The 13,426-nt window shown below is 48.1% G+C and overlaps 1 protein-coding gene across 10 annotated transcripts in view; it reads right to left on the bottom strand.

Annotated features, from left to right (window-relative positions):
• CSTPP1 (centriolar satellite-associated tubulin polyglutamylase complex regulator 1) overlaps window positions 1-13,426 on the bottom strand; it is a 210,257-nt gene that overhangs the window by 17,287 nt on the left and 179,544 nt on the right. For 9 of the 10 annotated variants that reach the window (XM_086341576.1, XM_086341568.1, XM_086341573.1 and 6 more), the window contains one exon: window positions 8,644-8,728. In XM_086341576.1, the coding sequence (XP_086197702.1) occupies window positions 8,644-8,717 (74 nt within the window). In that variant the 5' untranslated portion in view covers window positions 8,718-8,728. Of the gene's footprint in view, window positions 1-3,994; window positions 5,136-8,643; window positions 8,729-13,426 lie in introns of those variants that run through there. The other variant, XM_086341578.1, reaches the window with a different exon arrangement.

The raw sequence follows: 13,426 nt of genomic DNA, 5'->3' as shown, positions 1-13,426 counted from the left end.
TTGTTTTTCAGAACTTTCTGGAATTTTTTTTCCAAACACTTTCCTCTTTTTAAAGAAAATGTATTGGAATATAGTTGCCTCACAATGTTGTGTTCGTTTCTGCTGTACAGCAAAGTGAGTCAGCTGTATGTATACACATATGCCCTCTCATTTCTTGAACTTTTTAAGATTTGCCCAAATTGCTTCCAAGTGATTATGCCAATTTATACTCCCACTAGCCGAGTGTGCGAGTTCCCACAGTTCCACGTCCTCACCAATACTTGCATTATCTCACTTTAAAATTTTTGCCAATTTGATGACTGTGAGCGGGTATCTCAACTTAACTGGCATTTCCCTGATAACTAGCGAGTTTGGCCATGAAGATATGCCCGAATGTTTGGTAGTTGTTAGGGTTTTCTCTTCTGTGTATTAGCTCTTCATATCTTTGGACTGTTTTTCTACTGAGGTCCTTCATCTTTTTCTTACGCAATTGTAGGAGTTCTTTATAGACAATCTCGAGACTAAAAAAATTCTGTGGACTGATTTGTTGTTAGTTATGTAGGTGATAAATATCTTCTTCAAGTCTCTGGCTTGTCCTTCAACTTTGTTTATGGTATCTTTTGCTGGACAGACGTTTTTCATCCTAACTCTCCGCTGGGCGAGGGCTCAGCGCTTGCACTGTTGCGGCCTGGGTTCAGTCTGCCATCAGGGAGCTCCTGCTTCCCAGCAGATGCTTCTTTCTCTAGAATGTCTGCTCCACGAGGGCAGGGGCTTTGTTTTCTTCGCTGCTTTCAGCAGCAGCAGGTGATGCGTTCTCCTTCAACACTGGCTGATGGCTGAATGACTGAATGCAGTTTTGTGGTCGGTTTATCAACCTCGTCCATTGGGGTTGGGCTTAAAGAATTTATATCTCGTTTAAGAATTTTTTAACTACCCGGTGGCAATAAAATATTTTCTTCTAATCTCTTTTAAGAGTATTATAGCTTTGCATTTTACACTTATGGCTATAATCCAGCCTTCTCAGGTGGCAACAGTTAATAAATAATCCAGGTGCCAATGCAGGAGATTTGGGTTCAATCTCTGGGTCAGGAAGATCCCCTGGAGGAGGAAATGGCAAACTACTCCAGTATTCTTGCCTGGCAGATTCCATGGACAGAGGAGCCTGGTGGGCTACAGTCCACAGGGCAGCAAAAGAGTCGGACAAGACTGATCACACATGCACACAAGGATTTTTCTGTAATCTATATGAAACTGACTTTTGCATATGGTCTGAAGTAGTGATCTAATTTTATTTTATCCTAGAGGATAAACGTCAACTGAAAAAAAAAATGCACGATGTGAGAATTGTGAGTTAAGTTTTATTTGGGGCAAAATGAGGACTACAACCTGGGAGACAGCACCTCAGAGAGCTCTGAGAAACCACTCTGAAGAGCTGGGGGAAAGCTCCGTATGTACTGGTTTTGGTGAAGGGGGAGCATGCCATCAAGCACGCATTTTTGCAGAAGTTGCTGCTAGTCTTGTGAAGTTTACTGCTAGCCATGAGGAGCAGACGTCTCCATGTGTGATTTTAGTGCTTTTCTAGGTATGAGGAGAGGCAAGGATTGGACTCATAAAATCTTTTCTTGAAAATATCTAACTATTTGAAGGCCTGTTCTGCTAGTTTTTCCCAGAACACAGAGTGCCTCATTCCTAATTAACCCCATTCAGGGTGTGTTGAAGGTCAGCTGCTGCAGTGGCTTAATCTTCGTACAGACAGATGGCAGTCCCAATTTTTAGTGGGCATTTTGATGGCCTTGGGCTTCCCTGGTGGTTCCGATGCAATGCAGGAGACCTGGGTTTGATCCCTGGGTTGGGAAGATCTGCTGGAGAAGGGAACGGCTACCCACTCCAGTATTCTGGCCTGGAGAATTCCACAGATTATATAGTCTATTGGGTCACAAAGAGTCGGACATGACTGAGTGACTTTCACTGTCATGATGGCCTTACAGTAAGTCTTAGTAGTTGAAAGGGCTAAGACTTATTGCAAGACCAACAGGCTTCCGTGGTGGCTCAGGTGATAAAGAATCTGCCTGCAATATGGGAGACCTGGGTTCGATTCCAGGTCTGGGTTGGGAAGATCCCCTGGAGGAGGGCACGGCAGTCTGGTATTCTTGCCTGGAGAATCCCACAGACAGAGGAGCCTGGCGGGCTACAGTCCAGGGGGTTTGCAATGAGTTGGACACGCCTGAGCGATGAGGCACTCAGAGAACACAGAGCTGGCAGAGCAAGTTCATCTCTTACAGACCCTCCGGGTCCCCGATGCAACATGTCTATCTCTGCCTTAGGGACCAGCTTCTAATCGACCAGGTTAGGCTGTAACCTGTTTACGTGTCCCTGCAGCACTTGGCTCTTCATTGACTTAACGCCTGCTGCTCTACTGGTTGGCAAGCTCCTTGAGGGCTGGACCCACGTCTGTTTTGCTCACTGTCAGCTCCTCCACAAGCACACTGACTGGCACGTAACAGGCACTCAATAAACATTTGGGAAATGAGAGGATGGGGAGAAAGACCTTCGGGGCAACAGCGACGCTGTCGGGTGGCAGGTCAGCCCTGGGGGGAGATCAGTGCAGGACACTGCTGCAGGCGAGAGGCATGAAGTGCAGGACACTGCTGCAGGCGAGAGGCATGAGGAAAGACATTCTAGATTTTTTAGGGGTCTACATGCTTTCAAAGCGCTGTATGTATTCAGCATACAACCATGACAGAAGAGCTCTTCCTATTAAACATGTATTACTGACTAGGAAATGTGGCTTTCAGAGACAGAGAAGCGAGTTAAATACGATTTCCGATGACAAGAGTGAGAAGGAAACGCAATTCCTTTGAGTGCAATCAGTTCTAAAATGGCAGAATGAGATGGGCACGCAAAGCTCTAAAGAGGTTCTCAGAGTGGTCCCAGACCCGTGAGCACCACCTGAGAACCTCTAAGAAACATGAATTCTTGAGCCCCATCTCAGACCCCCTGAGCTCTGAGGACGGGGCCTGGGCCATCTGCAGTTCACTAAGCTCTGCGGGTGAGTCTGGCGCTCTTTCAGATTGGAGGGCCACTGCTTGAAATCTCCACCCTTGGGGCGAGGCTTCCCACTCGTGTCATGTGAGCCTTGGACGGGCTACAAGTGTGGGGGCCCCCTGGCCCAGGGGGCTCACCACAGGCAGTCTTGTCTTTACCCTACTTTTTGTTACGTATTATTTTCTGAGTGTTGTGAAGGGGAAGAAGGCCAGAAAGCAGTGCCTTAGGGAACCCAGGAACTTCTCACTTATTTAATTTTTACATCGAAGTACAGTTCATTTCCAACGTTGTGCTAATTTCTGCTGTACAGCAGGGTGATTCAGTTATACGCACATACGTTCTCCTTTTAATATTCTTTTCCATTATGGTTTATCCCGGGAGACTGGGTTCGGTTCTCTGCGCTCTACAGTAGGGCCGTGTGGTTTATCCATTTTATATGTAACAGTTGGCATCTGCTAACCCCAAACTCTCAGCCTATCCCTTCCCACTGGCAACCGCAAGTCTGTTCTCAATGTCTGACTTCTCACTGATTTAAAAAAAAAGTCTGGTAATAATAATACCAACATTATTTTAACAGCAAGAAAATATTATTTATTGAATGTCCATAATGTGCTAAGCAATTTATATATATATAATTTTGTTGAAATCTTACAGCCACCCTATGATTTAATTATTAGCCTCATTTTACAGACAAGGCAAACAGGGCTTAGAGAAGTTGAGAAAGATCCTCAAGGTCATGCAGTCAATAGACAGAGGTGGTGTGGATACTCAGGTCTTTCTAATCCTCTGGTGCCTGTGCTCTTAGAGGTCAGGGTTAACACCACTGCTTCTAACATTTTTGCTCTATGCCAGGCATTGTTTTAATCACATGATATGCGGCTTCAATTATTACAACTATTAAAATTATTCCCACTTTACAGATGAGGAAACTGAGGCTCAAAGAAATTAAAAAACTTTCCCCAGGATATAAGCTGGGACCAGGATTTGAACTCAAGAGTTCTGGCTTGAATCTCTCTGGTGGTCCAGTGGTTTAGAATCTGCCTGCCACTGTGTTCAGAGCAAAGCCCAGACTCTGCCTGAACATGACAGCCAGGCACTGGGATGCCAGGAACCTGTGCTGGATGGATACAAGCTGACTAATCAGAAAACTCCTGATTCTAAGTGTTTGTAATTTCTATGTTCTTCTGGCTTTTCTGAAATTTCTTGGATTTCTTTACTGCAAATGTGTTATTCTTACAACTTGAAAGGGAAAGGATGAAAGGAGCAAAAAAAAAAAAGAATCTGCCTGCCAGTGCAGGGGACACAGCTTCAATCCTGGTCCGGGAAGACTCTGCAACCCTCAGGGCACCTAAGCCCATGTGCCACTACTATCGATCCCGTGAGCCTCAACTACTGAAGCCCTCGAGCCCGTGCTCTGCAACGAGAGAAGCCACCGCAAAGAGAAGCCTGCGCACCGCGCCTAGAGAGGAGCCTCTGCTCGGTGCAACTAGAGAGAGCCCACACATGGCAATGAAGACCCAGCACAGCCAAAACACACATAAATAAAAAGGACCTTCCCTGAAGGTGGGGAGGCGTGGTATTAAAATGCCATCAAAAGTGGCCTCTCACTTGTTAAAAAAAGAAGCAGTTTGGCTCTAGTTGAGCGCTTTTAACCGTCAGGAAAGCCGCCCAGTCCATGGAGGATGGAGACGAAGATGCTATGGTGACCGTTTAGGGATATGTAACTTAACGACCTCCATTCTGCAGGAGTGGGGGGTGGGGCGGGGCTCTGGCCGAGCGCGGTCAGGGGGTCTGCTGGCTCTTCCCCAGTTGTGTTTCCGGCTCACACCTGCCGCCCCAGGCCCGGCCGAGGTGCCGCCCGTCAGTTGGACGCACGTGGGGCTGCTCTGTGCTCGGCAGGCTCTGGTGCACAGCTGCGTGTGGGTCACATTCCTTTACGCACACATCATCAGGGGCTGCCGCCTGCTCCCACGGCCTGTCCCCACCTCGGGGCCACGAAGACCGTCCTCCAGCCATGGCCACTGCCTTGGGGGGGCCTCACCATCCGCACCCCCGGCCTGCAGTTTTGGTCGGAAGCCGGGGCTCGCGTGTGAGGAAGCTGGGATCCTGACCTTCAGGATGAGAAGGGAAGAGCTCAGGCAGTCAGAGGGGCACATTCTGGGATGGATATGGTTTTTCCACACAGACACACACATGCACACAGCAGCTGGAGTCGGGTGGGGAGAGAATGGAGCTGGGGAGGCGGGGTCGACACCGAAGCTTGAGTCTTGAAGTCATCTCTAATTTTGTAGCCCGTCTCCTGACGCTTGCCCTGGGCCCTTCTGCTGTTGATTCTGGCGTCCCCACCATCCCTTCTCGTTGCTGGCTATTAGCATGGACCGGCCACCATGCTTCCCCCCTGCTCAAATGGAAAGGTCTGAAGTTCTAAAGAACAAGAGGGTCTCTTGGTGGTGGTGGTGATGGGGAGGGGCGGTAAGCTTCTGACCACAGCCAGGGGAAGGTCACTCCAGAAGCCCCTGGATATCAAAACTTGTAAGAATCTGTGGATTTTAGAGGGTTCTGCTCCTTCTAGTCTAACCTTCCAGTGTTTACTACATCAGGTTGTTTGGAAGCATCTGGGAGGTGGGTGGGGCTGAAGACCATACAGAAGGTTCACCCTCGGGCCCACCCACTACCTTTCAGGTGTGAGAAACGGGGACAGCAGCTGCTGTGAAGTGACAGAGACCAAGGCGGTGTGTCACAAAGAGATGGCAGGCTGTGATCGGTACCCAAGCGACCCTCTTCTAAATCAGATGTCAAGCTCCTTGGTACAGGAACTATAATCTTATTCATCACTGCACCCCCAGTGTGCAGATTAGATCCTGGCACAAAACTGGCACTCAATAAATAGCTGATGAACGACTTGTCTGGCGGTCCAGTGGTTAAGACTTCACCTTCCAGTGCGCGTTCAATCCCTGCTCAGGGACCTAAGATCCCACATACCTTGGGGCCAAGAAGCAAAACCTAACACAGAAGCAATATTGTAACAAATTCAGTAAAAACTAAAAAAAAAAAAAAAAAAAAAGGTCCACATAAGAAACCTTTAAAAAATATTTGATAAGAGGAAATACTGAGAGCTGCTATGACGTGGATGAACCTTGAAAACATACGGCTAAGCGAAAGGAACCAGTCACAAAGGCCCGCATATCGTGTGCTTCCATTTCAGTGTCTTGAACATGCAAATTTACTGAGACAGAGTGTAGTTGCTGCGGGCGAGAGAGGATGGGCGGGGGATTAGGGAGCAGTGGCTGAGAGCAGCAGGGTTTCTTTTGGGGGTAATTAAAATTAAAAGATGCTTACTCCTTGGAAGAAAAGTTATGACCAACCTAGATAGCATATTCAAAAGCAGAGACATTACTTTGCCAACAAAGGTCCGTCTAGTCAAGGCTATGGTTTTTCCAGTGGTCATGTATGGATGTGAGAGTTGGACTGTGAAGAAAGCTGAGCGCCGAAGAATGGATGCTTTTGAACTGTGGTGTTGGAGAAGACTCCTGAGAGTCCCTTGGACTGCAAGGAGATCCAACCAGTCCATTCTGAAGGAGATCAGTCCTGGGTGTTCATTGGAAGGACTGATGCTAAAGCTCAAACTCCAGTACTTTGGCCACCTCATGCGAAGAGTTGAAACATTGGAAAAGACTCTGATGCTGGGAGGGATTGGGGGCAGGAGGAGAAGGGGACGACAGACGATGAGATGGCTGGATGGGATCACTGACTCGATGCACGTGAGTTTGAGTGAACTCCGGGGGGTGGTGATGGACAGGGAGGCCTGGCGTGCTGCAGTCCGTGGGGTCACAAAGAGTCGGACATGACTGAGAGACTGAACTGAACTGAAAACGCTCTAAAATGGATTGTGGCGATGTGAATATATGGTTGACCCTTGAACAACCTGTGTTTCAACTGTGCAGGCTCACTATTTTTTCAATAGTGAATACAGAAGGGGCAGCTGGTTGAGTCCATAGATGCTGAACCCGCATATATGGAACCGCGTGTGTGGAAGTCCTGTGCGTATGGAGAGTGGACTAAGAGCTCCACTTGGGTTTTCATCTGCACAGAGAGGCCGGTGTCTCTCACCTCTTCCTTGTTTACTAGTCAACTCTACTCTGTACGCATACTTGATCAATTGGTTTAGGGAAGCTGGGCATTAAAAAAATTATTACTTAGACTTTCCTAGAGCAGTTTTAGGTTCACAGTGAACTGGAGGGGATTTCTCAAATGCCTTCTGCCCCCACACGTGCACAGACTCCCCCGTAATCAAAGCCCCCCACCCTGCCGGCACATCTGCTCCAGCCATTGAACCCACGGACGCATCGTCACCCCAAGTCCAGGTTTGGAGCCACGCTTCACTCTTGGAGCTACATTCCACGGGTGTGAACAGATGTATCTACCATGTATGCTGTGCCCTGTGTGCTGTGCTTAGTCGCTCAGTCGTGTCCGACTCTTTTCAACCCCATGGACGGTAGCCCTCCAGGCTCCTCTGTCCATGGGGATTCTCCAGGCAAGAATGTTGGAGTGGGTTGCCATGCTCTCCCCCAGAGAATCTTCCCATCCTAGGGATCAAACCCAGGTCTCCCACATTACAGGCGGATTCTTTACTGCCTGAGCCACAAGGGAAGCCCAAGAATACTGGAGTGGGTAGCCATGCTCTCCTCCAGGGAATCTTCCCATCCTAGGGATCGAACCCAGGTCTCCCACGTTACAGGTGGATTCTTTACTGTCTGAGCCACAAGGGAAGCCCAAGAATACTGGAGAGGGTAGCCTATCCCTTCTCCAGGGGATCTTCCTGGCCCAGGAATTAAACTGGGGTCTCCTTCATTGCAGGTGGATTCTTTACCAGCTGAGCTACCAGGGAAGGCCATCTACCGTGTATAAGACAGAATATTTTTCTAAAAATCCTCTGTTTTGGCATTTTTCAAAAGACGAGATTTTTGCTACACTCCCATTTGTTGCCTTAGCTCAGATTTTCACCTAAATAAGTAAAAGTTAACTGAGGCATAGCCCAGCTACCGCATTTGCTTAAAGGATGCGAATAACAGTGAAACCAAACACAGAAATTAGGGGCTCTAACTATTTCTGCCAAGTCTCCCTGGTTCTGGACTAATACTGAAAACCGTCTTTTAGCATAAATAATACAATTTATCTCCCCCTCAGTCGGAATTTATCACCTTCACGCTTTCCAGCCTCGAACTTCACCCCCCTTCATCGCAAGTCGCTGCCAAAGCTTGCACCATATTTTCTCAGAATGCCCTCTAGGGATGTTTATCTGTGTGTGTGCCCATGTGAGTGTGCGAGCTGGTGTGAGTGTGTTTGCCTCTTCATCTCACCACCACCCCCAACTCTATCTGCAGACCCTAAGGCTCCCCACAGAAACCACCAAAGATCATTTGGCTTCCTCCTGGAGATGCAGAAAGTGAATATTATGTTTTGGGGCAAATCCCAAATAGACCCCTCTCCAAATGCCAATTCCTTCCCGTCGCTGTTACTCTCTCCTAACGTGTGTTTGTCTGCATACATCGCAGTTCTCTCTCAGAAGCCTGAGCCAGAGAGAGGGCACAGTTGACTTCAGGAGCCCGGGAGACATACCTGGCGGCCTTCTGAGTGAGCTCCAGGGGGAAATCCGGGCACAGTAATTGCAGCAAGCAGTGATACTCCCTCATGGTCAGCAAATCTGCAGTGAAATGGAGAGGAAGGCGTCAGGCCTCAGAGTGGGAAGTCACCGCAGTCTTTTCGGTCATTTCAGGGGTTTCAGACCTACCCTAGGTAGAACTGCTCTTTTTTAAACAAATTTTTACTGGAGGATAATTGCTTTACAATAGTATGCTGGTTTCTGCCACACATCAACATGGATCAAGGTGAGTCACTATTAAGGTTGCGTTAACCCAAGGATGATATTTTAAGATTAATATTTCTACAAAGTTTTTCCAGGATGGGAGGCACCCAGCTACAACATTTTGGCCAAAGGAGCTTCACTGGTTTGAGGGATGGTTCGGTAAGAAGGGAGAATTAGAGGCGCAACTTTATTAGCCTTCTCAGTTTGATTTTCCTGGTGTCTGAAAATCCACAAAAATGAGTCATTTCAAAGCTGGCTACATTTGCTGAAATTCTCTGGCACGGTAGCCTTCACCACAACATGCCCAAAGACCATGCACAGAATATCTGGAAGCAGTGCCAAGGCAGAGGCAGTCTTGTAGTGTATAGGGGAGAAGAGTTAGCAGGGCGGCCCGAGCCCTTCTTGCCCTTCATCCAGTACTGGGCAGGCTGGCTTCTTTTGGATGCCCACACACAGATCTGGTCATCCTACTGTAGGAAGCCAAGACCCGAGATCTACAATCAAGGCGACCAAATGACTCCTGATATACAGAAGCAGTGCTTTGGGAGAGATGAGCCAGGATGACGCTCCGTGGCTCAGCAGAAAACCCAGAGAGGTAAACTCAGAGGGCTTTGTAGAATGTCAGGGGAGAGGAAATACACTGATGCTTAAAAGCTGTTTTGGGATGATTTGAGAGAATAGCATTGAAACATATACATTACGATATACAAAACAGATAACCAGTGTGACTTTGATGTATGAAGCAGGGCACTCAAAGTCGGTGCTCTGGGACAACCTGGACGGACAGGGTGGGGAGGCAGCTGGAAGCGGGGTTCAGACGGAGGGACACATGTACACCGGTGGCCGATTTATGTTGAAAGGAGTTCGTCAAGGCTGTATATTGTCACCCTGTTTATTTAACTAATCTGCAGAGTACATCATGAGAAACGCTGGACTGGAAGAAACACAAGCTGGAATCAAGACTGCCGGGAGAAATATCAATAACCTCAGATATGCAGATGACACCACCCTTATGGCAGAAAGTGAAGAGGAACTCAAAAGCCCCTTGATGAAAGTGAAAGTGGAGAGTGAAAAAGTTGGCTTAAAGCTCAACATTCAGAAAACGAAGATCATGGCATCCTGTCCCACCACTTCATGGGAAATAGATGGGGAAACAGTGGAAACAGTGTCAGACTTTATTTTTCTGGGCTCCAAAATCACTACAGATGGTGACTGCAGCCATGAAATTAAAAGACGCTTACTCCTTGGAAGGAAGGTTATGACCAACCTAGATAGCATATTCAAAAGCAGAGACATTACTTTGCCAACAAAGGTTCGTCTAGTCAAGGCTATGGTTTTTCCAGTGGTCATGTATGGATGTGAGAATTGGACTATGAAGAAGGCTGAGTGCTGAAGAATTGATGCTTTTGAACTGTGGTGTTGGAGAAGACTCCTGAGAGTCCCTTGGACTGCAAGGAGATCCAACCAGTCCATTCTGAAGGAGATCAGCCCTGGGATTTCTTTGGAAAGAATGATGCTAAAGCGGAAACTCCAGTACTTTGGCCACCTCATGCGAAGAGTTGACTCATTGGCAAAGACTCTGATGCTGGGAGGGATTGGGGGCAGGAGGAGAAGGGGACGACAGAGAATGACATGGCTGGATGGCATCACTGACTCGATGGACGTGAGTCTGAGTGAACTCCGGGAGTTGGTGATGGACAGGGAGGCCTGGCGTGCTGTGGTTCATGGGGTCGCAAAGAGTCGGACACGACTGAGCGACTGATCTGATCTGATGGCAGAAACCAGATCTTCCATATTAAAATTTAAAAAAAGAAAAAAAAGAGTTGTTTTGTTACTGCGTGTCCCAAAGCTGAGGGATTTTAGATCAGTCAGGCAGCTTCAATCCACAAGTATTCCATATACCAAAGCATTTCAAATACGGAAGGACGTGCTGACGGTAAAGCAGGATGGAGCAACCCAGAAGCCCTCCTAACTGGGAGCCTGGGTGAGAGGAGGGAGCCCCGAGGGCAAGGCCACACTGGGGGAACAAAGATGGTGATCACAGGCACTTGGTTTCTCTGGACCTAAGTTAGCTCAAGCCACAGGAATCCAGATCTCCTGTCCCTGCGAGTTCAGTTGATGCTTTTCCAAGATAAAAACCCCAAATCCCCAGGGACAGGCCTGGGTTTCCTATCCTTTTTCATCAAGGCTCCATTCAAGGTGAGGGCACAGCGTCAGACTAACCACACTGCCAGTCAGGGACAGCAAGGGGACAGCGTCAGCGTGGGTCAGAGGACAAGATGGCTTTTGCGGCCTTCGTCTCGGCCACAACGGGGGGTGCGCTTCCCTCTCCTTGCTCGCCTGACCTCGGGCACCAGCCTAGTCGGAGGCTTTGTTCTTCAGCAGAAAGAGTAACAGCTACTTGTGGGCTCGCGGACTTGGGGTGAGGGACAGGAAAAACGAAGCGGAGAAAAGCCACTGAATTGAATGCGTTCCTGCTTTCCTCTCACTCCAAAGCTCCCTGTGCAGAGAGGAGTGAGTTCTGTCTTTGAATCATTAAAGCTCTTCTAGGCTAAGATTTAGAGAAGGAAATGGCAACCCACTCCAGTATCCTTATCCTTGCCTGGACAATCCCATGGACAGAGGAGCCTGGTGGGCTACAGTCCATGGGGTCGCAGGAGTCGGACACGACTGAGCTACTGAACTGAATTGAACTGAGGCTAAGATTTGGTGGATGGATCTGATACCATTCTTAGGGTGGGCCAAAGTATTTCCCAGTTATTCATATTTATCCCCCAAATTATCTGCAAGATACTCTTGGGAAGATAAACAACATGAAGGAAAGTGAGAAGCTGAGAGACAGTTGTGACACCTGCCCCCCACCCCCTGCTTATTTAATCAAGAAAGACCATGCTGGGACTCCATCTTAGCTTCTAGCCTCCTGGTTTTCCTGCCCTCAGCATTTTTTAGGTTCTTGATGATATTCTAACTCACGTGTTTCAAATACTTGCTTCCTAAGGACAGAAGAGTAACTTATGAAAATAATTTTGTTCTTCTCCAAAGCATCGACAGTTCTGGGAAATACTAAATACATCAGAAAAACAGAATAGATCCTGTTCACCACTTCTGGAACTTGACATTCCCAAATGTAAAGCGAGGAAGACAAAGAGATGAGTGAAAGTGCAGGCAAATACACAACTTTGGCTACCTTAACTGTGGAAGACAGCAGTTCTATTTCTTTAAGACAGCAGTTCTATTAAAGCAGACTCAGGATAATATCAAGGCCAGATGCTTTCAAGGGAGAGGCATCTGTCACTTGGAAACACTCCTGGGTTGCACATTGGGTATCTGGGAGAAGGGTGAGCAGTTAAGTCTTGTCCCCGAATCAGAGCATTGATGAGCAAAGGAGAGCTGTTCTTCCCCTGGCCCTCTGGCTCGGAGTTAAACCTTGGCTCTTCGGTTCCCCAGGTAGGCAGCCTTGGGCAAATTGCTCAGTCCCTCTAAATCTCAGTTTCTCATCTGTGAAATGGGAATGATGACACTTACCTTTCAGGGCTCAAGTCAAGATTAAAAGAGATGATGTCTAGAAAGTACTCGGTGGAATGTCTAGGACACAGTAACGCCAAACAACAGGAGCTATTTGGGTTTGTTTTCAGTGTTCGTTCATTTACTTGTTTACTTTCTGGCTGTGTTGGGTCCTAGTTGTGGCACTCGGGACCCTCAGTCATGGCATGCCGGATCTTTAGTTGGGCCGTGTGGAATCTAGTTCCCTGACCAGGGATTGGACCCAGGCCCCCTGCATCAGGAGTGCGGAGTCGTAGCCACTGGACCACCAGGGAAATCGCTTGGTTCTGTTTTTTAAATCCTGGGGGCAAAGGCAGGAGATGAGCGGAGGAAGGAGCTTCTTGCTGAGTTTAAAGCTTAAACCCCTGGGAGAGTTCTGCCTTGAAAATTCTGTCAGGTTGTTTGAGTCAAACCTGTTCTTGAATATTCTTCTGCAGTCTGCATTTTATGCCTCCTCCGTTCCCAGGAAGATCCCCTGGAGAAGGAAATGGCAACTCACTCCAGTATTCTTGCCTGGGAAATCCCATGGACGGAAGAGCCTGAGGGGCTATAGTCCATGGTGTCGCAAAAGAATTGGACATGACTTAGCAACTAAACAACAAGAACAACAACACATGGAGCAGGGCACGGCAACCCACTCCAGTATCCTGGCCTGGAGAAGCCCATGGACAGAGCAGCCTGGCGGGCTATACAGTCCATAGGTTTGCACAGAGCTGGACACGACCGAAGGGACTTAGCACGCACACCATTCCCAACAAGCTGGTGGCCTCCCCAGCTCAGAGGCTCCAACTCAGCCATTGGTTAATCCTAAACGCTTCTGCCTTTGGGTCCTTTGGCTCTAAAGAGCTCTCCAAGATCTCGAAGACCAGCCTTGCAGGCAGCCCCTTTGTGCTTCAGGAATAGCAATAGTGAGTCAGTCACTGAGCTCTGTGCTCAGGCTCTGAAGTAGCTTGCTTAACCTCATGACAACCTCATAAGATAAATCCCAGCCCT

Source organism: Bos grunniens, chromosome 15, assembly GCF_055505025.1.
Source record: "Bos grunniens cultivar Pamir isolate PY7600 chromosome 15, Bosgru_T2T1.0, whole genome shotgun sequence".
NCBI lineage: Eukaryota > Metazoa > Chordata > Mammalia > Artiodactyla > Bovidae > Bos > Bos grunniens.
This window is presented reverse-complemented; position numbering and strand designations above follow the sequence as displayed.